At 36.1% G+C, this 26,194-nt stretch overlaps 1 protein-coding gene across 5 annotated transcripts; it reads right to left on the reverse strand.

Annotated features, from left to right (window-relative positions):
- Window positions 1-518: 518 nt before the first annotated feature.
- Abl (tyrosine-protein kinase Abl) lies at window positions 519-24,834 on the reverse strand. 5 transcript variants are annotated; one of them, XM_088030889.1, is made up of 13 exons: window positions 24,408-24,834; window positions 9,822-10,097; window positions 9,235-9,772; window positions 6,949-7,484; window positions 6,695-6,883; window positions 6,517-6,645; window positions 4,821-4,947; window positions 4,615-4,727; window positions 4,221-4,447; window positions 3,302-4,169; window positions 2,759-3,252; window positions 2,247-2,705; window positions 519-2,193 (listed from the first exon to the last, which is right to left on the reverse strand). In XM_088030889.1, exons 1-13 carry the CDS (start codon window positions 24,535-24,537, stop codon window positions 1,858-1,860), a joined length of 4,422 nt encoding a protein of 1,473 aa, XP_087887015.1. In that variant the 5' UTR covers window positions 24,538-24,834; the 3' UTR covers window positions 519-1,857. The 5 variants fall into 5 exon arrangements, with proteins under 5 accessions (XP_087887015.1, XP_087887014.1, XP_087887017.1 ...); XM_088030888.1 differs by having other exon boundaries at window positions 4,821-4,944; window positions 9,822-10,100; XM_088030891.1 differs by having other exon boundaries at window positions 4,636-4,709; window positions 9,822-10,100.
- Window positions 24,835-26,194: the final 1,360 nt, after the last annotated feature.

A 26,194-nucleotide genomic window follows, 5' to 3' on the forward strand; every position in this document is an offset into this window, starting at 1 on the left:
GAAAATTTCTAAAACTTGGGTCTCTCGCTCTACAATTTTGTAATTTGGTGGACTTAATACATGAGTCAAAAATAGTAACTTCTCCAAATTTCATAGCTGTAGCACTAAAATTACAAAAACTATACTATAACCCGGCGCATCCACCATTTTAACGAATGTAAAAATCTATCTGGCGAATTGAAATTGCGGCAAATCTATCATAAAACTGACACTAATTTACATTTAAACCAGTATTTTGTTTGCTTTTGTACCGTACCAACCATTGTGAAAATCGTAAATTTGCCAAATAAAAATTAGTCTTTCTTGCACCCATTACCCGTAAACAGCCACAGGATCTCGCAGTCCTTGACTTGTTCCTCTCCCAAACTTCCTACGAAAACAGTACAAGAGTAAACAAACCAAGTTTGGCAACATTAATAAATAACACTCCGACATCAAGGGCCCCAACTACAGATGTAAACGAAGATTTGAAAATTCGAACTCCACTTTCAAGTTGCAGAAGCAATAAAACTCGACTCTTTGTTTAAATTAGCAAATTTATTTTTAAATAGATACAGTCTGTTATTCCCTATCTAGAAAGCCTGTACAAAATTCAGCAAAGGTATATACAAAAAATATCAAAACTGCGTACTCATACAAAAACGCTAAAACTATAACAGTGCAGACTTCAGGGTCATGATACACTCCAATCACAAAATTGAGAACTACTTTAGAATTCATTTTTGAGTTTTGATTCAAAATTAAACATCATGGCACGACAACACAAATACTAGATGAGAGATGACATGTAACGAAATCATATACACCACTGCTATTTCATGCAACATTGTTTTAAGGAAAGAAATATTTTCAATTTCTTTCCTTAAAACCGTCGATAGCGAACGATCGTCGAAAATAGTAAAGGAATAATACACTGTAAAATGGTTTACTAATATGTATAGAATAATTTAATAAACACAAGTAAACTGACACTTATTAGCAGCTATTTATTTATCCTGTGGTTCTATTTTTGCACAAATATTGAGTATATCGTTGTAATTAATATTGTTCGAAACACACACTAGGAAAGCATAAAGTTTATGCGTTTTTATAAACACCAAACACATCATTTGGCAATTGAACAAAACCGAAAGTCTTGATATAAAAAATGAGCAGGTTTTGTTTCAGTTTGGTTATAGTCTCTTTTCCTACACTAGTTAAAAAACATAACAAAAATTATTTACAACTCAGGATTAAAATCATTGGAACAGAGTACCATGCGATAAGAAAAGAAAATATAAACAAACAAAACGCTTCAATTCGCTATTTTAATAGTATCTTTGGGATTGTACAAAATTTATATCTTATAGTAACTCTACACAAACTATAAGTATTTTCTTACAGCTATTATTGAACACTCACACGTTCAAACGATAACTTAGAAATAAAAAAGACTAGCATAGGTTTAAATCAGTTTCCCTCCGCAAAACGAAGAAAAGTCCGAAATCAATAAGTTAAAATAAAATTAAACAATACAAACAAGAATTCCTGTTCCCATGAGGAAATTCTAGGGTCGCTAAAAAGTAAATAAGTTATGATTGAGCATATATGCCTAAAACAATATAATGGTATCACAGTTTAGTGAAAATAACACGGGGTCGATTAGGTAACGCACCAAATGAAGATGACAACATTTTTGAGAATGGGACGATGCGCTCCTTTTTTCGGAAAACAAACTAAAACGCACTTGAAGTAATCTACCACCACACCGTACGTAAAAAACTTGATAAATGCATGGACTTACCTACAAATTCATCAATAATAATTAGAGTGGTCCTAACAGTCGAATACAAATGTACTTTTAATAGGATAAAGTTTTTATCGAAACACTACGTTCACCACGTCTTTGATAGTATTGTTGACCTCGTTGATGTACCTCGTGTTTTCTGTACTATTGCGTGATCCGGCCGACCGAAGCTGTCTAGCTTGAGTTTCTAAACGAGTGAGCAGTTCGCGGAATTGGAACTTGGTATGAGCAGGAACTACGTTGTCTGCATAGTCCATGCAGGACCCGTGCAAAAGACCGATTTTATCCGACAATTGCAGCCACGTGGTTGTCGATACAGCGTCGTTCGATTTTATACTCCGGAGAGTCGATTCCAGGGCTTGCGAAAGCTCCAAGATGTTATCTTTACCTACTTTGTCGCTTGAATCCTAAAAAAGAAAGACTATCCGTCAGCCCGAACTGAGATTTACTCAGCGCATACCTTCACGTCTTCTTCAGGAGTCTTGTTCTCTAGATTCGCAGGCTTGGCCATAATCGGTGGTTTGTTCCCCGGAGCTATAGGCGTTGCGTAAATTGCCGATCCGGCTGGCCTTCCGGCGATAATCGGTTTCACCGCCTTCACCGGCGGTTTGATCGGTATAACTGGTTTCTCCTCGTTGCTTGGTGGCCAGTTCTTCTTGTCTCCTTTAATACTCCCTTTCGCGGAGTCATCGGAAGTGTCGTTTGGCGACACTTCCGTGATCAACTCTTCGTTATTTTTGTTCTTCAGCGTCAGTTTTGGGCTGAGTTGGATATTTCCCGGGCAATCTCCGCTCTCTTTGGGCTCCCAGAGCTTCTTCAAGCTACTTATACTTCCGGTACTTTTTCTCTTATCATCGGCGTCCTCGATCTTCAAATTACCGCTATCAGAACTTGCCGTGCTTTCGCGTTTACTCATTTCCTGCGACAACAAAGTAATAACAACACTCCTTTGATATTACAAAGTAAAATTACCTGTTCATTGTCTTCCGGATTCGCGTCTTCCTGTCTTTTATCTCCACCGCTATCTACTTTCCGTAGCCTTGACTTGAAGTCGATAATCGAGTCGTTCGTTTCCGGTTTATCTTTGGCAGTCGCTTTTTTCGTCTGATCGATTTTCTTGAGCTGCGACACGAAACTAACTCCGTTGTTGTTTTCAGTTCTGACGCTCCCTTGAGAGTTTTTTCGAGTCTTTTCTTGGTCTCTTTTGTCTTTATCGAGATTGAAGGATTGAGACAGTTCGGTTACTAGTTGAGCTACAGGATCGTGGCTGATGCCACTCACAGCCAACAAAGGATCTGACAACGGAGAGTCTTTCAGGTTTTTGTAGTTTTTCTGTTGGTCGGCGCGTTCTTTGATCTCAGTGACTAACTTCAGTTCCATTTCTTTTACGAGCTTGTTTTTGAACACTTTCTTGGATTTATTGTCGTCTGATGGAGTTTCGTCGTCGACGGCGTCACTTTCATCAACTGCAAAAAGAATTACAAGAATGATACCTTTTTAACATTTCAATCTTACCAATGGTATCAGGAAAACTTGGCGGTGGCGGCAGTGGTTCTAGCGGCGACCCAACCACAGGGACATCCGAGTCAATACTCATAGGACTCCTCCCTTCTTGACTCGGACTGGTTAAACTAAGACTAGTTCGTTGAGGACTTTTCTCTTTCCCCTCTTCCTTATCCTTAACACTACTACAACTGTCAGTCGACGGTTCCCTCTTCTTTAAACTAACCCCAAACCTCGAACTCGCCTCTTCAACCGAAGGCTGCAAAGTACTAACATCACTAGTTTCGTTGCTTTCGTAATCTCTAGGCAACTTCTTCGTTGTAAGCGGCGAGATCGGCAAAATCTTCTTCCTCAACTCCGCCGAAGAAGTCATAATAATCCCATCAGGCACATCAATCGGTCCATCGAACTCTTCAGGAGGTGGCGGAAGATCAGTCGGAGGCGGTGGAAACTCTAAATCTGCCAAAGTCGGCTGCACAGATCTCGAAGGACTCCCACCTCGAAAAGTGGCGTTTTGCGTTACCCTAAACGTGCGAAGACTACTTCGAACATCGCCGGTGTTATTTCTTGAGATATTTCTAGTACGAGATAACTTCGAAGACGTTGGTGAACTTGGAGGATGCGTCGCATGGAAAGTCGTAACACCTCCAGAAGAGTTACTCCGAATCATTTGCGGCTGCGTTCTGATGTTAGTTCGCGGCGATAGAGATCTTGGTGTTGTTTCACATTGTTCCACTTGAGGTTGACCATCGTCGTTGGTTGACATCCCGCTTTGTTTCAAAGATTCGAGGTAAGCACCGATACGGGCACCTTTAGGAAGAGTTCCATAGCGACTTATGGCTTTCCGAACGTTTTGGACTTCGAGAGCCGCGACCTGGACCTGGGGAACAACACAATTAGATGATTAAAAAGATGGAAATGGGTGACATACAGGGGTGGTGTCTTTTTTAGTCTTTTTCCCTCTCTGTTCTAAACCCCGATTGCCCATGATGGGGGCGCGTTTGAAAGACCCAGTGGCACATCCTAGACTACTAACTGAAGACACCTCTGGGTAAGAATGAGCACCGGAGTCGTCCGTGTCCGGAGTCTGGTCTTGAAGGTCACTCTCGCTGTCGCCTTTGGTGCTCGCTGTCAGGTTTTGAAGCTCTCTTGTTAAACCTAGAAATAAATAAATGAAAAATCTGCTCGGGATTCTATGGGGGCTATTTGCACGTCCACGCAAAACAAATTTCATTGGTTCAAGCATGTCAATCACGATCTACTGTTAGTAAAAGAAACGCGTTATTCAAGCTCCTTCTCATGCGTAAAAATGAACCAAAAAATACCTTTGAATCTTTTTTTAATACCGTTTAAATCAGATCCGTCCTCGATAGCGTTGTCTCCTTGTCCTTGGTCATCGAAAGTGCTATCCCGGAACGAGCTGCAAGAAGACAGCAAGCTGCAAACCAATTAAAATAACCACACGATATGTTAGTGTTAGTAGGTGAATCTAGATCTAGATGGTAAGTGCAAATTGACAAGGCAAATTTACCTTGTTCGCTTAGGAGGTGCCGGTGCTTGTTTCCCTCTTTTGTTGGTGGTACGTCGCATTTGAACCAAGTTATTTTTTGATCCGCCGGTGAAAGTTGAAAGTTTAGATGTTACACTGACGTTATCTACTATAACAAAATACTCATTAAAACAGTGTTTGAAGGAAGCGCAAAAATATGGACACTTTTTTTTATTTGCACTACTAAGATTAGCACTTACACCACATACAAGCCTAATATTTTAGTGAAGCGATGCTAAGAAAAAGACAAAGACAAGGATTATGTGCTTTTATTACATTTCATAAACTAAGTCACTTTTACAAATTATTAACGAAAATTAGAATTGCAAAAGCTTACATTAGCATCCTGATTAATAATAACACACACTGAATATAAAAAACGAAATATTTAAATGAATCGGTTCTTTACGTTTAATACAAAATTCATAAACTGAATACAATTTTCATTAATACAAACATTTATAAACACATGAAAGTATTATTGGGCCACATTTCCAAAGTGTATGTAAAGGAACACATTTTATTCAGTTCTAATTTCATTTTTTTGATAGATACATCAAGTCTTTTGATTACAGTGGCAGTGATGCGAAGTTACTCGAAATTCTTGGTCACTCATTTTATCCAATCGTTAGTTACTTTCACCCCACAAAATTTGACAGAGAAATGAATGATAAAACGATGCGTAATTATTTTATTTATATTGTGCCCAAGAAATCTCAAGTTCAAGTGAGTTATTATTCTAGAGCCTTGATACGTGCAAGTGTGTTCAAAAAAACATTTTCCCCAAAAACTCAGTGTGAAAATCGCAAGTAATAATACCCAACAATTGTTTCTCTACCAAACTTTGTAAGATAAATTGCCTTGTACCTCTCTGACGATTAGACTAATAACCGGATACAAAAAATTGCAATTGATTATAACGCTGATGTTGTAATTTGTGTTACATAAGACTATTGTATTAATATACTGCAATAGAAAATTATATGTAATATTAATAGTAATGGTATGGTAATGTAACTATAGTTAAAGAGTTTTGTGAGTAATTTGCTAGTAATCGCGGTGGGAAAACCGTTCCGTGTTTAAGCACCATATATTCTCGCAGTCAAGAACTAGAAAAGCGCATTTTCGTTAACATCCTTGGAGCTTTATATTATTATTCGACTAGCTACAACTGGTAATTATAATTTGTTTGAATTAGTTTCTTAGATAATGAAAATAACTCACAAAACTCCTTAAATTTCAGCGGGTTTTGCGACGTTTGCTAAGTGAAACCACTATCAACATGAACATACTTTCCAAACCTAATTATAAACGTGTGGTAACTACACAGTGAAGAGTCGACAATAGTGAGACAGATTTTGTATCTCTAGCTAAGAAATCAGACTCTCTGTTAACAGTCACGCTATCTCACTAGCAGTCACTCTTTATTTTGATGATTTTGTTGTTAACACGGTATTCCCTTTGTTCATAAAATGAATGTATAATCAATACAGTTGAATTAACTCAAATATCTGCTCATTTTTACACTCGACAATGGAATCCCTGTGCGTGTTTTTCCCATTCGCCCTTATCAACACAGCAATTAATTAGCCACCCACAATTTCCATACATAATTCATTAAACCCTCCACAACCCTTTGAAGATTAAAAAACAAACTAAAAAAACCCAACAGTCTCACCTGACGGATCATTCAACCCCACCAAGCCATGAATATTTCCTGTGCTTCCCGAGTGCGATTTTTTGTAAGACATATGAGGAGTCCCCAATGGCACCGCGGCCTCATTTCCTTGCAGCTGTTTTTCTACTTCTGCAACAAATAAATAATAACCAAAAAAAAAAGATTTGTGGCAAAGTACCTTCTGTAATGCTCGACTCCTGAAACATATTTTCTAAAGAATTGTGAATCTCTTTGAATGTAGGCCGATCTTTGGTGTGCCACTGCCAGCACTGTCTCATCAGCTCGTAGATTTTAGGGGGGCATCCAGGAGGGCACTCCATTCTGTATCCTTTCTCAAGCATATGATAGACGTCCGTTAGATCAACCCCTACAAGAAATTTTCGAGTCACGCCAAAAACAATCGACAATAAAAGTGTGTAAAACGCAACACACCTGGATATGGCGACATTCCATACGTAGCGATCTCCCACAGCAAAATCCCGAACGCCCAAACATCCGATTTCGTCGAAAATTTATTATAGGCCAATCCCTCGGGAGCTGTCCATTTGATCGGAAATTTGGCACCGGCGTGTGCCGTGTACGTATCGTCGCGCATCAGTCGTGCCAAACCGAAATCTGCAACTTTGACTAGGTGGTTTTCACCAACTAGGCAGTTTCTAGCGGCCAGATCTCGATGGATGAAACTCCTGCTTTCCAGGTAACTCATCCCACTGGCGATTTGCGTGGCAATGTACATGAGTACGACGGCATTGATCTGGTCTTTGTTGCCGTTTCGCAAGTAGTCGAGAAGATTGCCTTTGCTCATAAACTCCGTTATTATGTAGAATGGTGGTTCGCGGGTGCATACGCCCATAAGTTGCACGAGATTCGGGTGTTTCATCTCTTTCATAATCGCGGCTTCTTCGAGAAAGTCTTTCAAGGCCATGGTGTCTTCTTTCAGGGTCTTCACGGCAACTGTCATGTTGTATCTGGGAAGGAAGAAAAAACATGATTTAATAAAAATGTGTACATTTTTTTAGATTTTAGATTTCTTTCAACGAGACTGAGCCAAAACCTTGACATTTTTTTTAACTAAAATTTGTAATTTAGCAATTTTTGTGCTACAGCAATTAAATTTGGTAGAGTTACTAATTTTTCATCGTTGGACAAAATCCCAAACAAAAAGTGTTCCACATCCTTCACTAAAATTCCCACTTTTGGTAATTTTAGAGTTACAGCTATGAAATTTCGGAAAGTTATTATTTTTGAATCAATAATTAACTGTGCAAAATTGCGAAATTGAAGACCTAAAGTTACATTTTTTAGAAATTTTTATTTTTGGGACCAAACAAAAAGTTCCCACATCCTTCACTAAAATTCGCAATTTCGGTAATTTTAGAGTTACACCTATGAAATTTTGGGAAGTAATTATTTTTGAGTCAATTATTCACTCTGCCAAATTGCAAAAGTGTAGACCGAAAGATGCATATTTTAAAAATTTTGGTTTTTGATACCAAACAAAAAAATTCCACATCCTTCACTAAAATTCGCAATTTTGGTAATTTTAGTGTTACAGCTATGAAATTTCGGCATGTTACTATTTTTGAGTCTTTTATTAACTCTGCCAAATTGCAGAATTATAGACCGAAAGATACAAATTAAAAAAAAATATGTTTTTGGAACCAAACAAAAAGTTTCCACATCGTTCATTAAAATTCGCGATTTTGGTAATTTTAGTGCTACAGCTATGAAATTTCTTAAAGTTACTATTTTTGAGTCGTTTATTAACTCTGCCAAATTGCAAAATTGTAGACCGAAAGATACAAATTTTAGAAATTTTTACTTTTGAGACCAAACAAAAGGCTTCCACATCCTTCATTAAAATTTGCAATTTTGGTAATTTTAATGCTACAGCTATGAAATTTCGGGAAGTTACTACTATTGAGTCGTTTATTAATTCCTCTAAATTGCAAAATTCTAGACCAAAAAACACAGATTTTAGAAATTTTTATTATGTCGATGGAAGACTTTAAAGCTTTTAAATTAAAATTTGTAACTTTGGCAATTTTAGTGCTACAGCATTTTGGCAATTTGGGAGAGTTACTAATTTTGCATCGTTTATTAAGTGGAGAAAATTGCATAGTGCTATAGCAACAAGAAAAGACAGATTTTTCCAATTTTTTATTATGAAGTCGAACCAAGAGTTTGAAGAGATAGTTAATTGCGCCCGAGAAGCAGTGGAATTAGTTTCTCTTTCATTTTTATGTCTAAAAATGAACAAAACTGATCAAATGTGTGCCAATTAGCGCATATTGCAAAATTAGATTTTAATACTGCTGAAACTGTCATCTCAAAAATTAATATTAAATTAAGATCATAATAACATAATAACATAATAACATAACTTGAAGTTTCCTGGCTATCGACCTTGTTCATGAGGTAACCTTGGTACGATATTACTTTCAAAATAGAGTGCGACTACTGTAAAACTGTCGCAGTTTTCCAGCAGAACTACATAAAAATGACATATGCTGGCTTTAATAAGTGGTCATTACTACACCATTAAGATATTTTCCAACACGTGTAATCATGTAACCACTTTGTGTGAACGATGACTTCACTCCAAACAATGTTAGTTTAAAGTTAATTTAATTTATAAACCAACCCAGTTTCCGTAAGTTTCTAAATAAACCCAGAAGGCTCGTCATTTAATGACAAGCTAACATCTTCCGCCCTCACCTCTTCCAAACCGCTTCGTAAACATCCCCATATTGTCCCCCTCCCAATTTATGCTTCATCACGATGTCTGTCCTGTTGATTTCCCACTCGTCCGGCTCAGGACTCAACGGGAAGACCGTCGGCTTGTTGTGTTTCGGTGCCGGATATAACAGTTGCGTTATTAATCCGTCCGCCAACATCGAATGGTGATGGACCAATTCGGCCAAAGTGTTGAACTTGCTCTCAGCCGTGACGAACACTTTACCCTCGGCATCCTCGTTTATCCTGTAATGGTAGACACGACCTTCGTAACGCAATGATATACTTCTCTGTCCAGGACTGCTTTCAGATTCACGGACCAGAAAACTCCCGTTTATTCCTGAACTTAAAAGATACTCGGCCGCGTTGCGCGAAATGGGGCCGTGGTACCAAGAGTGCTTCTCGAGGGAGTTCACGGGGGTCACGTAGTTAGAAGGAACCCAGCCGATCTGATTCGAGGTGGAATGGGCTTCGCACCACTCGCCGCTTTTGTTATAACTGAGAATACGAACTTGCTCTCCTAGAACCAAACGAAATCAATAATATTTTGACCCGAAGTATTCAACTACCTTTTTTCAAGCTGAGCTGATTTTCCCCGCCAGCTTGGAAGTCGTACAAAGCCACAAACAGCTGCGGGTCGTCCTCTTCCTGAGCCAAAAGGTTTTCCTTTGACGTCCATCTGTTGGCGGTTTCGAGCGACATGGGTGTTGACGGCGCGCCAGATCCAGACGACCCCGACAAAGTTCCCATTCCACTAGACCCAATTGTGTTGGTGTTGAGAGTTCCTGGAGGATCTGTCTCCGGGAGACTGGGAATGTGCGGAAGGGGGCGACTTTGCAGCAGCGCTTCTGAAATGAAAATTCCATGATTAATCCAAAAAGAATGCAGGATTGCGATAAAATCCAACACCTACGATTCATTAAAATCGCAAATTCGAGACCACGTAGTGTTATCATTATCAATGTAACCCAGATGTGGTCGGCTATGTAAAATAACGATAATTGTGAGATTTATTTGCGGTGAAATGATTAGGATAATGGAGGAAATCGTGGTAAACGAATCGTTTCCGACTAAATTGGAGAATATCTGTTACAAGTGACTGTCTAATTGTTTCGATGTAATACAAGCGATCGAGTAAAGGTCAGCACAGCAAGTGTCACGTTTCCGTGTGTTAGACTACATGTCAAAACTAAATATTAAATTACCACGTCCCTAGACTGAAAATATCCCGGAAAGCTTTTAGGTCTGCGTTGTTTCATGAATAAATTAGATCCTCCTGCCTCCTACTTTACCTACGCCTAAAGAGAATTCCACGTTTCTGATTTTATTAAACCATTTTTAAAGCAGGATGCACTTTTTAATCCAATACTGAAAGCACCGCTTAGTTCTGCTACACCATCGACAAAATCCTACAAATGCATTTTACTGTAACAAATCTGCTTACAAACGGTAATACAAACTCGTTCAATTTTCAAGGAATCGTTGCGTCATAACATTATTGTAGAATCAAAAGTATGTCGAATCAACAGAGCTTGAAATCATTTACCACCCTCGTATTTTCTGGATTTATAGTTCGCGTCTATCTGCCATTCACCGCAACAATGATTTTAAGCGAACCGAATAGTGATGGATGAGCTTCTTAACCAACTTCTGAAGAACTGCGTAACCGCAGGTGCACTTGGAAGGGGGCTGTTAAATATTGCATGAAACAATAATGTACGAACGCACTGACACGATCGTGTTTTATTAGCCTATTATTATTTTTTAAAAGCTTTAGCTCACGCCTTGCTAAGTGGCAATTGGCTTTCGGCCGTGGACGTAGAATATGTCGTTGTTAATATTCACAATTTCGTCATTCTGTTGCATTTTATTTCACAATAAAGTTCAGTGTACAAAATGGCGGTACTCACGGTGCACACCTTTGATTAATTCTGGCAAGGATGTTGGAAATTTGTCAAAAGTTTGTGTTTATGATATTAATTTTATGCACAGTCGAAATTTTAGCGAATTTGCGAGAAAAGATGCTTGGTTACAACTAAAACTGTCTTGTTTAGTTTACGGAAACAAAATATCAAACTGATGAAAGCGGCGTCCTTTGTAATATTCATTATATGTATTATAATCTACATTTCACTTTTTTACGGAAATGAGAAATAAATGTACCGTTTTCACTTTACCGTACATGGATACACATCTTTATTGCCTGGTTCAGTTCATATGCGATTTGTTATACATTATAATCGCAACTGGAGTTTATACTTGACACTTTTAGAATGTATCGTCAAGATGATGAATTTGGGATTTTTATCTCTGCGCTTAAATAAATCTAAATCAACGAAAATCTTTCCTGTTTATTCAGGAGAAGTTTAGTTATCGTATCACGCAAAATGATTTTTTTTAAATTCCTTTTCCACAAAAACTTGATTTGATTCGATCAGTACACATTTTAAAGTTTGTCAGAAATGCCGGCGGTCCATATTATGGTACTTTCTCCTGATGATTAAAATCAATTCCTTTTCGAAATTCCAAAGTCATTTATTTATATTTACTTTTTTGAGATTTTCCCCAAAATCCAAATAACGCAAATTGTAATTTTATATCACCACAATAGATTTATGAGATAAAGAAGGCTATAAATAGAAACTCGAAAAATAATTATTTGAATAAACGCAGATAAATCAATAAACTCAGTTCGCAAAGAGACAATTTTTAACTCATTTCAATTCACAAAACGCGACTTTGGCGAATTTGTATAGCAAATATGCAACTACTTTAGCGAACTAGTACGTCAATACAATTTTTAACAACGAAAATCTTTCCTTTTTAGTCCAGAAATGTTTAGTTCTCGTATTATGCAAAATAAATTTAAACAAATTCCTTTTCCACAAAAAATCGGAAGGATCCAATCAGTCCAAAATTTAAAGTTTGTCAGAAATGCCGGCTAATATTTGGCTACTTTCCCCTAATAATTAAAATCAATTCCCTATCACGTCATTTATTTATATTTATTTAAGATTTTCTCTAAAATCCAAATAACGAAAATTGTAATTTTATATCACCACACTAGATTGAGATAAAGAAGGCTGTAAATAGAAACTCAAAAAATAATTATTTGAATAAACGCAGATAAATTAATAAACTCAGCCCTCGGATCCTTTTTAATACTAGCTCCGCAAAGAGACAGTTTTAAACTCATTTGAATCCACAAAACGCGACTTTGGCGGACTAGTATATTAAATATGCAGCTGCTTTAGTGGACTAGTACGTTAATAGATTTTTTATTCCGGTGTTTTAAGAGACTCCTTAAATACATTACATGACAAATTATATATGCTCTACGTAGCATATGCGTCTGTAAATATCGATTCATTCAAATTCGCTAAAACTTCTACTTCTATAACGTTTGAGACGCTTCAAGTTTTTAATTTGGTGACCTCGTTCATAAGCATTGTGCGGTTAAATTTTAATAAGAATGACTAAAAAAAAAGGAAATGATCAGCAAAATTATAATTAGATTACTTTTTTGGTTCTAGTAGACAGATGTGGTCGCACTAAATTGAGAGTAAATAATTCCTTCAATTCGATTCCTTCTCAATTAGTTATTTCCATGAGCAAATAATAAGAGAATTATTCTTTGCGTGTCTCTTCGCAGTAATTACTTTTTGAATCATGATTATCATGATTAGATAATTGGTGCCTTTACACGAAGATGCGAAGTTCAATATTTCCTCTAAAAATAATAATACGTAGAGCTCCTGTACTAAAATTGAGAAACACCTTTCTTACGAAATAGGTAAAAACATATTCACGACTAAAACACGATAACCAAAACACGAACTCGTCATACTTTTACGGAGTAATTTCCAGAACAATAAAATTTAATCGCTTCTAGAACTACTCATTTCCGCAATCTCTATCAAAATGGCATTTGTCGCATAAAAAAAATAGTCAAAACTGGAATAGTGCCCACTGTCTATAAATAAAAACCGCCGCATTAATTCCGGGATCATTTAAACGATAAATTCCATGCCGAAGCCAAGTCAATGTCAATATTCCTCCTCATTATCAACATCGATCATTACGAACGACCGTTAAAACTCCATTTTAATTGCGCCACTTAATGACCTCGTACCACCAAAGAGAAAACAATGGAGAGCAACTCCGGTACGAAATCCTTCTACTTTCGCTTTTTGAAAGCGTTCACCGCAACCGAGATTAAAAAAACAATAACAGCAACAATGGAACGTCTTCATCTCACCGTGTCTTCTAAAACAGGAACGAAGAACCTTGCCAAGGTCTGGCTTCCGTAATTACCACCTATAGAACGTCGTCGTTCTGGGAACTTACGACTAGAGAATAGACTACAAAGGTTACTGCACTTGCTTCGCCGAGACCATCATCGTCTGAAAAATCACCCACGGATGGGATAATTAAGATTGGTGACCTTCGCAAGGCCACACCCCGGCAATTGGCGAAACAGGCCCGGATTTCGTGACGAAATTTTAATTAGAATTTATCTGGTTTGGCTTATCTTGCTTGATTCAATTAGAAATTTGTTCGTGCTCACTACAAATCGACTATTCAAAGAGGATGAAAGCTCAAGGGGATGGAAATGGTGTTTTGCCCAAAACGACGTCGGTAAATAATTTAAGTGACTCAAACGGAAAGTTTCTCTAGTTGAGATCTATTCAGGATCAGGTTGCTTTACATGGGTAAATCGACCATTGATGAAACGTTCGTTATGTGTCTGGCAGATGTTGATGCGGATTTTTTCCGGGAATAAATAGCCGTCGAGTTGGTCACCACACGCGGATTTCGGCTGACTTTAACTACTGAAACTAAAGTGCTAGTAGCTTTAATCTTAATGAAAATATGCGTGTAAAGTCGCGAGCTTTCCATTAAAATTAACGATAAATTACTTCCCAGCGCTGTAAACACCCAGCAGTCTGTTCAACACACTCAAAAAGGTGAATTCCATTCAACCTGTCTAATCAAGCATTCTGCTCGCAGTTACCAGTACAGTTACACCACCGTCGCACCAATTTCGTCCACATATACCAATCAGATAAATCGAATATGAAACAACTCCAGGTGCTTCCGCCATTCTTCAGTCACAACTCGTTTATGATTTGAATTTGAATGACAATCCAAAGCCTCGTCAGCGAAAGTGAGCGACCGAAGGAATGATAATCATCTAGCAGAAGAAAAAATCAAACTCGTTCCTGTTTGATGTTTGCCTTACACACACAACTTAATTTGATTAGAGCCGGCCCTGTGTCGTGTGACAGATCAATGTATATGGCGACGTTTAATTTACAAGCAGACGACGCTCACCCACGTGAACAAGTTGTAAAATGCTGCATTACACAGGATGCAGCCGAATCTTCGTCACGATCCCCTCGTCGAACTCTCAAATCATTTTCCATAAACACCATTGAAATCGGCAGGAACTAAAAACCTGACGCGCCCTCGGGTAAACAGCAGGAGCAGTGAAACTGTTTGGAGAGAAAATCGATGGAATTATCTTCGTCTGGCATTAACACGAAAAAAATCAAGTCTCGGCGACAGACGAAATCTTCATAAAGCTAAGACTCTTTCGGATTTAATAAAAGTGACTAAGGTAACAGCGAGTTTCTTGTTTCACGCAAACAGTTAGTATTTCAAGCAGAACCCACACGTATTTGGTTCGGTTTTAATAAAAGGATCATGGCAAGTGGAACGAAATCGATCCTACCCTTTGCCGTTATTACTGTATATCTCACGGTCTGGAGGTGGTTTTTTCAAAAATATAGCACCGAAGACTGACGTGTTTGGGGTAGATGCTGCAATTTGTACACGGCTCCGGTTTACCTCCAGAAAATTCAAACTTACTACAAAGATTGGAAAAATTCTTTGGTGCCTGCAAATTGACCTAATTTTACAAGACAGAAACTGTGCAAAAAATTCCCCAGAGAAAAACTGTCCAACTGTACAACTTGTGTGCGATTTCCATCCTCACATAACTATGCAAATATAACTAACCCGAGAAGACTCCGCTTCAATTAATAATAACGCTAGAGCAATTCACTTAGCACCCTAATAAAATGACCATTTACGCTCTCATCCATGCGTAAATAAAACATCCCCTATTAATTCCAGCAACCGAAAAAATCCAGACTCACAAAAACACACGAACCCAATCTCTCAGCAAAGCTTCAATAACTCCCAAAACGTATTTGCACGCGAGAATCAGGATGACCCTTCGCACAATAATTAAACCAGAGGTCCCACATAGGGAAAAATGTAAACTCGAACCAGTTTTCCTCGGGGAAAACAAACTACAATTCGTGCTATCATTAAGATCTCGTTAGAAACTCTCGTTATTGCACTTTTCTTTCATTGAACGTTGTTCAAACAGTTTCACGTTTTTCTGCTCAACATAAAATGAAATAAATTGCAGAAAACAATGCACTGATCAACGTTTCACCAACCCTAACAGCCAAGTAAACCGTTAATCTGTTTGAAGTTTGTTTCTTGATTATATCCGCAAACTGTCAAGAATGTTGGAACATCAGAATCGCATTTTGTTTACATTACACTGGAAACATGACTGGATTTCCTTCTGGTTTCCGTGGAAACAAGAGTCTGGACAATGTCGACGTCCTCAAAGAGTCCACTTCACACGAAAATTAATGTCGAGAAAAAAACACTTCATATTGGTACGTTTTAAGATCCCAGAGACGCGTTAAATGTCTCAGAAAGGCCTTTCATGCGGCATGTTGTATTTTTGCGTAATGCGGATTTTCCTCGACATCAATATGAGTTGCGCCACCGAAAATCTGCGGAAATGAAAATGCAAAGTCTGAGGAACTCACTAATTCATGTTCTGACTGCGAAAATTACCACCATTTGATGAAATACTGCAATCATCGCATCATTTGCATAATTTAGACTAGATAAGGGAAGTTTTCATGTAATAATTCAAGAATGGTTTATCGAAGATTGGATTTATAACTGAATCTCGTTTCAATCGCAAACCAAAGCCGACGTCTTATTCTCTGATTACAGAACACGAATTGAGACTGTGTATTTAACCCAAATTCTGGAGAAAAAATAATATTTATTTGTTTCGAGATCCTGTGTACTGTAAATTCGACGGTACTTTTCATATAGTGCAATATGGAAGCCGCTGTTTGTTGTTTCAACATTGTTATTTTGTACAAATGTTTTTTATCGACAATGGGCCGTTTCGGGAGTGTTCAAATCAGTGTGAGAGAGTTCGGCAGTTCCCATTTCCATTGAGTGAAAAAATACAATGTGAGAGACACAGTTTTCCACTATTATCGCATTGTAAAATCGCAATAAAGTTATCGCAATTCAAGAATTTATGAGTCACATCTTACGTAATTTAAACGAATTTTAAACAAAATGTTCACAAGTAAAAGCACAAATTTGTTAAATTTGCATGAACTCTATTAATTATAGCACCGGTTTACTGCAAGTTGTAATCTCTCAAATCAATTTTTAGCTTCCCAACTGTGTAATTATGAAACAGAATAACGAGGCTTTATCCCTTTTAAATTAGTCAACAAGTGAAGGATTCAGAACAGAAACGTGAGAAAATAAGATTTTGATTTGAAGAATTTAATTCTGATAATGAACTAATTGATTAGAGAGGCTATGTGGGAATCAGTGGCGTGAAAACGAAGCAATTATCGTTTAGCTCATTATGAGGAATCGGATGATCAAACGCTTGAACTAACTTCATCTATTTCGATTAGAGCTTAATGGAACAAAGCAAACATCATTTGAACAGATTTTGCAAATTTGGAAAGCGAAAAATTTAAAAACTGCGGGTTGTTGGAAATATCAACGAAATTCCCTGAAAATTATTTACATTTCACGTGCTAGTGCTTTTTGACCATTTTTTAAAATTGGATTTTAAATGCACATTTTGCCGACAGATTTTTTTATAGGATAAAACACAGAAACTTTGAAGAAAATCAGTTTCAAAATCTGAGATTTAATTTTCCAGATTTTGTCTCTTCAAAATCTACGTGTAAATTCTCTAAATTATTTAGTTTTTTAAATCTTTAGAGTCTCAAAATGTATCAGAATCTAGAGCATGAGAATTCTAAATACGTCATTTGAAAAATTACAATACAAAAGTTTACGAACTGAGACACAAAATGTAGAATTTATAACCATAGAATTTGAAGATTTATAATTTGAAAGACTATCAATCCAAAGAATTTAAAGTTTAAAAGATTAGAAAATGTTGCTTAAAAACTGCACATTAAGATGTATGAACTTGATGTATCGTGAAAACTCGATGCGCTATATTAAGATTATTTGTAATCTAATTAGCGATGTGTGCTCATCGGACTTAAAAAATAGTGAAAGTTTCGTTTTGCATAATTGTTGCATGGTATTTTCATTTTTATTTCTATTTTTATTTCACTCTTAGCTAACATAATGGATTTTAATCTGTTTACACATAGATAACATGCGTCTCTCAGATTGCCATATGCAAATATGTTTCAAGCAGACTTTAGCAAAAAAAGTCCTCAAAGACAAACTTTTTCTACCATAAATTCGTTAATCATAGAAACACAGTAGCCATATATTTTTTTATTATCTATTTTTCTGACATTCGCCCTATCGATTGTCAAATTAAAATAAATTATTGAATGTCCATGCATTGGGTGATTCTTATTACGATACTTATTTTTAGTTTAGTTATCAGATTGTTTAAAATTAACACAAAAAACGTTTTTTTGTAAAAATTTTGTGTAAAATTTACTTACAAACCTAATAATTTATCATATTTATGTACCTATAAAATTAAGTAAAGTTGTTTAATTGTTGTTTTAAACCACTATACTTTATTAGTTGTCAAGGCTTTTTGGAAGTCGAAAAAAGACTCAAGTTAGGAACTGAAATGAGTCCGTAAAATTGTACCTATTTTTAGGCGCGTATACTAAAATTCTTGAATTTGAAATTTTTTTATTTTATTAAGCGAACAGTCGGATTAGATTTTGTGATAATAAAATCTGTTCCTCCACATTCCTCATGTGTCAAACCAACACCAGAAAAACAAACACTTTTTCCATCTTCATTAAACCGACACTATCACAATAAAGAACGTCCATCCAAACAAACGAAACCATAGTCCCTAGCATCCCGTTTGTCCACTCTAAATTTAAGACCCTGTCTAATACAATAATTTGACATAACCACGGATGCCAACAATTATTAGGAAGCAGAGTGTTGAAACTTTCGGTAATTACAAGAGGAGTAGCTGTCGGTTACGTTATTGATGATAAAAGTTTCAAAGCCTTCTGAAATATGAATTATCAGAAACAGTGATTCGAAACAGCAACGCTTAATAACTCAAGGCCGCCGTTAAGATGAATTATTGTTAAAAGAATGTCTGGAATTTCTGTACATGACGATGGTGGAAATTCGACGTTGGTTGGTGAAATTTTTACGGTTTGTTAAAAGACGAAACGAATTGTACCGGAGATAAGATAACGCCAATGTGGTATTGTTGCCGGGTTGAGGTCAAAACACCACCATACAGCGAAATGAATATCTGCATTGTTCACATAAATAGAGCAGTTCCATAGTTGGATTGAGATTTTATACAAAACGAAAGCGAGAGATTGCATGGAAGACTGCATATGAATCGCTCTTACAAAACAGTTTTGAACTAACCTTCTCAAATTGTTGCACCACACTACTGTTTGCCAAAATATTACAACTTGTTGGTTTCAACAGGAATGAAACCATCGCGAACCATGAGTCACTTCCCGTAATCAAATGAGTTCTTAATCATTCAATAACACTCAGCAGGTAGATTCCAAGAGTTGTAAGTAAATCAATCGTGAATAACCTTGATTATACCAATTCACGCTAAGTGCAAGATGTAACCAAAATGGAAAGGTTATCTCTCGATATTACACACCCTCCATAACTACTTAGTGGTGGGCGTACAAGTAATTTACCTAAGTGACAGGTGAGGAACATACTAGAGGACCAAAAGCTCGAGTTTAAACCCCTGGTGTATATCGTGTCTTATCGCAGCACGACTCCCCTAATGAAAAAACTCGCTCATTATGTAAACCTGAACCTTATTATCACCTAAAATCATCCCAACTCACTGAAAATATTTCACAATTATCAACCCAGACCCATCCTCATTTTCCTTAAGTGGGCTTATATCCAAATAAGCGGCCTTAAATGGCGCCACCTATTAATTCCTTTCACGTATCGTACTGTTTAATCTCTTAAATGCAGGTGTTAATTATCACCGTCTACATGATTTACCTACTGGTAATCATCATCTAATTAATGCTAACTAACAATATAAAGTATATCCACAGAATGAAAAGTTTTGTCTAGTCCTGTGAAAGAACAGGATTTGGTTGTGATTGAAGTCTGCGTTTCATTACTTTGCAAGGGGGTTTCAGTGTATCAAAAATTCCCTTTCGGGGGATAATCACGACAAGCAATGACGCAATTTCCGGTTGTTTGACGTTGCAATTTAGAGCGAACGTTAAGACACAAACTCATTTACCTAAATTACGCTAAGTCATCATTTAAACATCCGCTCCCCCCTCATATTTTTACCGATTTCATTGCCGCAATTTGCCCATAGGACCCTGTCGTAAGGGTGAATTACACCAGTCGACACGATTTTTGGGTCTGGCTCCTGAATGTCAAATTTTGATTTCTTCTACGTTACCAACAAAGAGAAGAATTTTTTTTATCAAAGTTTTTTTGTATTAGAACAGAAACCCAGAAAAAAAAATGGCAACCTGTAACATCAAAATAGCCAATCCCGCTCAGTCTACCACCTAATTGCAAATTTTTTTGTTATCAGTTTTACTGTTTTCCAAATGTATGTTGTATGTAGTAGTAACATACACGTGCTTGAGATAAATCCAATCTAATCAAATGGAAGCATGGAAGCATTTTTACGGAATGACAAATTGATTCCCCAAAAAATTGAGACAATCATTTCCACTCCTTTACATCTCTCAAAGAGTCATATTGCTCTTATTAAAAAATTAAAAAATATATTAAGCACCTTATCATTATCTAATCTCGTTTGTTATAAAAGTGCAAAATAGTAAGTTCTCAAAGTCTTTAAAAGAATCTGAGAACGTGGAAAGTTTTTCTTTAAATGTTATTACACCATTGCCTAATGTTTGGTATCTTCGAGTTTTCTTCTTAGCTCAAATATCCGAGATAAGTGAATTGATTTCAGGAGCCACTTCTTTTCGTGGGCCATTTCTTTTGGTTTCCAGTGTGTTTTAACCACTCCTGTGGTTTTTCTTTAAGCACTGCCGTTTATTCGCGGTCCGCTTCGTGCTCATCGATTATGTCGTCGGGAATGTGGTCATTTCTTCATGCCTCTTTTGTTCCGTCACACACGAATCTTTAATTTAATTTCATAACGTGTATACTTTTGCGTGTCCGATGTAGGCATAAAATCTAAAGCGACATTCCGAAATGAGACTTCTAATTGTGGACTTTAGAATTAGAACATGAATATTTTAATTGTCGTGTTATCGATTTCAATTACGAATTTATATCTTGACGCAATACCGAAACGACTGAATGAAAACATACTTAAAGTTGTGTGATATTGTGAATAAATCATGTCAACGAACCCGCGAGGGCGTCAAAATTTGACGGAAATGTACCGGTCTTTGGCGGAATTTGGGCGTTAGTTCAACATTTCCTTCGAATTTTGTCGATAATTGCTCAAGTTCCACACTAAAACAATCGTTGTTACGAAAACGGTTGGGAAATAAAACTGGCAGGTGATTAAGGGTTTTTAATTTTCCTTTTTTCAAGGGGCGGCGAGGTCACGCACAGCCAATCGAAGTGGATGTCTTTCGGGTGATCTCTTGGGAAATAATTGGTCTTTGCAAGGGTGTTTAGAGGCCATGTGGGCGTTTAGCAGTTTATTCTAATACTCCCAATAAATGGTCTGCGTGAAATTGAAATTGAATTAACGCACAAAAAGCGTGTAATATCGATCATCCCCTATCAATATTCGCCTTGAGAAGTTGAAAAGCAACAATGAATTGACAACTTGAAAAGATTCCTCAATCAGTAATGACAACCGATAAAAAATGTCTCGAAGGATTAGACCATAAAAAATAAAACCAAGACCTCAACCGCTTTAAATGCACTGTATCAAGCATGAAATTTACAGATTAAAAAACGTCAAGGTCGACGGTACCACTGTAAACATTGTTAACTTTATATTAGTCAACAAATGATTTACGGAGATGAAGTGAATGAAACAATGCTGCAACTAACTGCAATTTTAGACTTAATTGAGAAGTAAAATGTCTGTTAACGAATTAAATGAAGTATGTCTTTGGGTTTCGGCGCCTGCTGAATGGCGAAATTTTTTATTAATCGACTTCCTGTGAAAGGCGCTTCTACTAGTTTGCATTGAAAAGAATTGGGAAATTAAAATTTCGGCCCGACAAACGAACAATGAATGAATCGGTGTTATGATAATTTCGGGATACATTTCATTTTAATGGATTCTTAATTTTCTGAGATCCGTCACTTTGAAGAGACGCAATTTTAGACAAAGAAATGACAAATGTGGTTGTTTTCATAAAAAATATCAACGGAAATGCTGACTATTTTATTATTGATAGTAATGATAACTCACGATAACGCAATTGTTGTATTACATACTATTGCAGTTGTTGAGGCTTTTTAAAACACGTGCTCCTGGAAACTAGGTAATTTGTTTCAAGTGATTTCCTCGTATAGTGTTAAAATTAAACTGCGGCATCGATTTTCCATAAAACAATTTACAAACTGTCATAATATAAACCAAAAAAATGTATATTTAACAAACCAAAAATTATAGTTCAGTCCAAATTGTCCAAATTGTTCATATTTTTGCAGAGTGAATAATGACCATAACATGTGTGTAATTTTTTTTAATAAAAATTATTGACAGATTCATTTAATTTTTAGAGCGCGAAACACCTGCAAATATTCGAAGTGTTCAAAAGATCCGTTAAAAGGAAATTAACAGAAGGGAATAAATGTCAAAATAAAAATTGACATTTCTTTTCATGGCTCACTTCGCCCCTTTGAAAAACCATTGTACTGTGGTCATTATTAAATAGATTTTAGCCAATCAGAGCTGACGAATTTCATTATTGCCTAGTACTTAATTATGGCCATCATTATTTGTCTAAAAGCGAACATATAACCGAATTATTAGATGGTCGTAGATAAAGAAGATTGTACCTATTTATTTGATTAGTCTTGTTTTATTTAGCCTCTGAAAATCGTATTTCTATCTACTTCAACTGGCTATATCACGAAAGCCACAAGAATAAAAGTTCCACTTTTATTCACTTTTAAGTACAAAATTTTACGATTCACTGAATTTATTTCCGACTTACGACACAACCTGTATAACTGAATCGAAAAATTTATTATGTAGAACGTTCCTTTATAGATTTACAAACCAATTTGAAAGAACAAAATTGCAATGAAGCGAAATTTAAAAAAAACTGATTAGGTATTTAATGAAAAATTTTAACTACAAGGTATTTATAAATGTTTCTAGCATCAAGGGTGACTATAAAATGTCAAAGAAATTTACCGCTCATTATAAATGTAAGTTTAGATTTTTCAACTGACATTTGTAGTTAATCATAGAGCAAAGTAAATTTTAAAAAGAAGACTGTTCTAGTTGTGGTTTGAAACCTAAAAATTAAAAATTTAATTTTAATTTTAATTTAAAAAGTAACATTATAAATAATTTTTAAGATAGTTAGTTCACTATGAAAACAAAGCGGCAAAATAGTGCGCGACTGGAATTCCAGAGCCACCCTTGATGCTAGAAACATTTATAAGCACCTTGTGTAACTACATGTAAAACAATAATAAATGAAATATCATTAAAGATATTGGACTACATATTTATAAACAAGTTGGCATAAATATTTTGACGGGTAAATTAACTGTTTAAACCGTTTTCTCGTTATACATTATTATTCATAGTAAAAAAAATCCCACTTAATCTGTCAATACAACTGTCTGCATTATCTGTATATCCCATTTATAACCGTGTTGTAACTAACAATCATCTCAAGGATACTTTCAACAATTGTGGTACTGAGACCGGTTAATATTGATTTGGGAAACCAAAACCAGCATAATTTAATTAATATTAGAATGCAGCTAGTATCAGAATCAACCCTTTCAATTATTCTGAAGCGGTTGACATAAAAAAATAAACCTTCGTGTATGGGTTAGGGTCGTGAAAAAATAAGCAAGTGGATTCCTAAATATTTCCCGTGCCGCTATATTTTATCAATAAAAAAACTTTTTTTTTAATTTCCTACCTTGAATTCTTTGAAAATAAATCATACAAACTAAATAGTACTCATAATAGTCACTGTACAATGTGAAGTTTGACTCATTGTTATCTCGAAAATGTAATTGAATATTAGTTCTGCACTTTTGACAGTGACAGATCCAGCTTCAACAAACATTTATAAACACCCTGTTCACAATAATTTAACCAGAAGAACTCTTCATCTCTCTCATTATCACTCATATTGACATCAAGAAGACGAACGTTCATTTTTAGTCCCTCTCGAGGACGTGGGTGTAAATGGTTTTAAAATCTTTTGTGTCTCTTTTATTTGAGCACAAAAGAGTCCCAATGAAAATAAATAGCCACATCAGGGCCAAAATCATTAAAGTAAAATTTCTACAAAATTGAGCCCAACGGATCTTTTTTTTGCCTCCTCATCATCCCCCTGGTAAGTAATTTCCTTAATTGCGACAAGAAAGTCGAGAAAGAGAATTGGCTTTATTTATTAGAAATCGAGACGGCTGGGCTAGGGGAAACTCAGCGGGGGACAAAACAGTCGAGAATCGAGGACGGAGACGCACAACCGACATGAATGAACTCGCTCTCTCCGGCCTTTGAACCACCGGAACAACCCCCATTGATTGTTTCTTTTACGTCTAGCCCGAAAAATCAAATCGCCTGCTGTCAAATTCGTTCTGAATTAAAAACAAAAGAAACGATGGCCAATCGCCTTTCGCGATTATAGAACAATGTGTCACGATTAAACTAATAAAAACAGAGATTTTCTGATGATTCATACCGCTGTGTTCTGTGAAAATATTGGAGACAGTCTGACGTCCATCTTTCGCTATCCTTGGTCTGCTTCTGGTTGTTCTTATAGAGTGGGTTCCAACATTAACATTTCTTTCCTTGGTGTTCTGGGCGCCCATGTCTACTCATACCCTCCCAGATTGTCACTTAATCCCTCTCTGACGTATGCACACACACATAGATGCACACACTCACTCACCAAAGGGTGGCGAATTCGAAAACGAAACGTTGCACCTACATAATATTCGAACACATAAATCGCGGAACATCAAAGTTTCGATTGTAAGTAATACGGCATTTTAATATTGATCAAAAACCGACGTTTTAGTGATTATTCGGTCTACATCAACCCCACTAACAGTCTATTCCGCCATATTTAAGAAGTTAGTCTGTCTTTTTCTAACGACAATACATTCCTCTTTGTCTAACGTGTGCGTTTCGATCTCCTAGTGCACAATATCGACGGAAGTGGCAGCAGTTTCGCGTTATCAACTTTTGATGCAAAAATAACTATATAGCAGTCCTTCAAAAACTCTTTATCTTCGGCAGAGATTAAAGAAAATCATATATTTTTGTTAATACAGATATATAAGTGCATTAGTTTCGATAAAAAGCGAATACGAAGAGATTTTTTAAATTTATTTTTATTTTGCGCGCGTGTGCTAGGCAACCAGTTATACAGAACAGGTTTGATCCAATGAAGATTCTATCTAATGGAATTAAGGTCACGTGGGCGCGTATGATTTTGGATCCACTAAACAGTATTTTGAAAATCTAATGAAAAAGATTAAACTTAAAAAGATTTCGTCAAACTATTTCCATACTAAAAATAATACAAAAACAATTGTAATTGTCGATTTATTAGTAATCTTTGGTATTTCAAAGTTCCAGAACTGAAAGCAAAAGAAACTTGAAAAAGATTATTTAATTAATTTATGAGAATGGAACAATTTTAATTGAACCACTTGTAACAGAAAGTATAGAAAAAAAATCGGCAGAATTTTAAGTATGCACGAGGCATTAAAAGATCTAATAGATTATGCATTTAAAGGACCTCAAATAACTGATAATAATTCTTTTTGATTAGCCAATTGTCTTTGGCAGTTGATATTATTTATTTATATAAATAGACTCAAAGTTGTTTTTTGCTTTCTTTAAAATATAAGTGTTGATATAAAAATTGGATCGTTTTACATATTATTCACATCGTTTTTACGCTGATTCGATCAATTTATTCCTAACATTCCGCTGCTATGAGCCAATTTCTTGTTCATTTCAGCGGATAATCTACTTTGTTTAGGTTCCGTCTTACAAAGATTTAAACTTTCTGATCAATGGATTTTCGATTACTTCCTTTTCTATCGCCTTGATTCACAAGAAGCCTTTTCGGCCAATAGCTCATTGTTTAAAGCGTTTTAATATAATTACTAACCACTCAAACAAAAATTAAAAATTAGACTACAGACTGCGACTTGTAGCCAACAATAAAAAAATACAGGCGTTCCAAAATTGCCGCAAAAAACATATCGCAAGAAAAACTCATTAATATGAACAAGAACTTCTTAATTTTGGCTAATTTTGTCTTTTGATTTCATAAACGTTTAAATTGTTACAATATTGTCAAATTATCTCTGATATATGTTCAAATTTCTTTCTAATTAGACAAGAAAATGAAATTCTAATTGGAAATTTTAGTGAACACTAACACAGTTTATCGTTTTTAGTAATTTTTTTTTGCGAAAATTGTGTAACAAAAACAGACATTTTATAGACATA

The sequence above is a fragment of the Gnatocerus cornutus genome, chromosome 2 (genome assembly GCF_029298725.1).
Source record: "Gnatocerus cornutus isolate USDA-ARS CGAHR chromosome 2, icGnaCorn1.1, whole genome shotgun sequence".
Taxonomy (NCBI): domain Eukaryota; kingdom Metazoa; phylum Arthropoda; class Insecta; order Coleoptera; family Tenebrionidae; genus Gnatocerus; species Gnatocerus cornutus.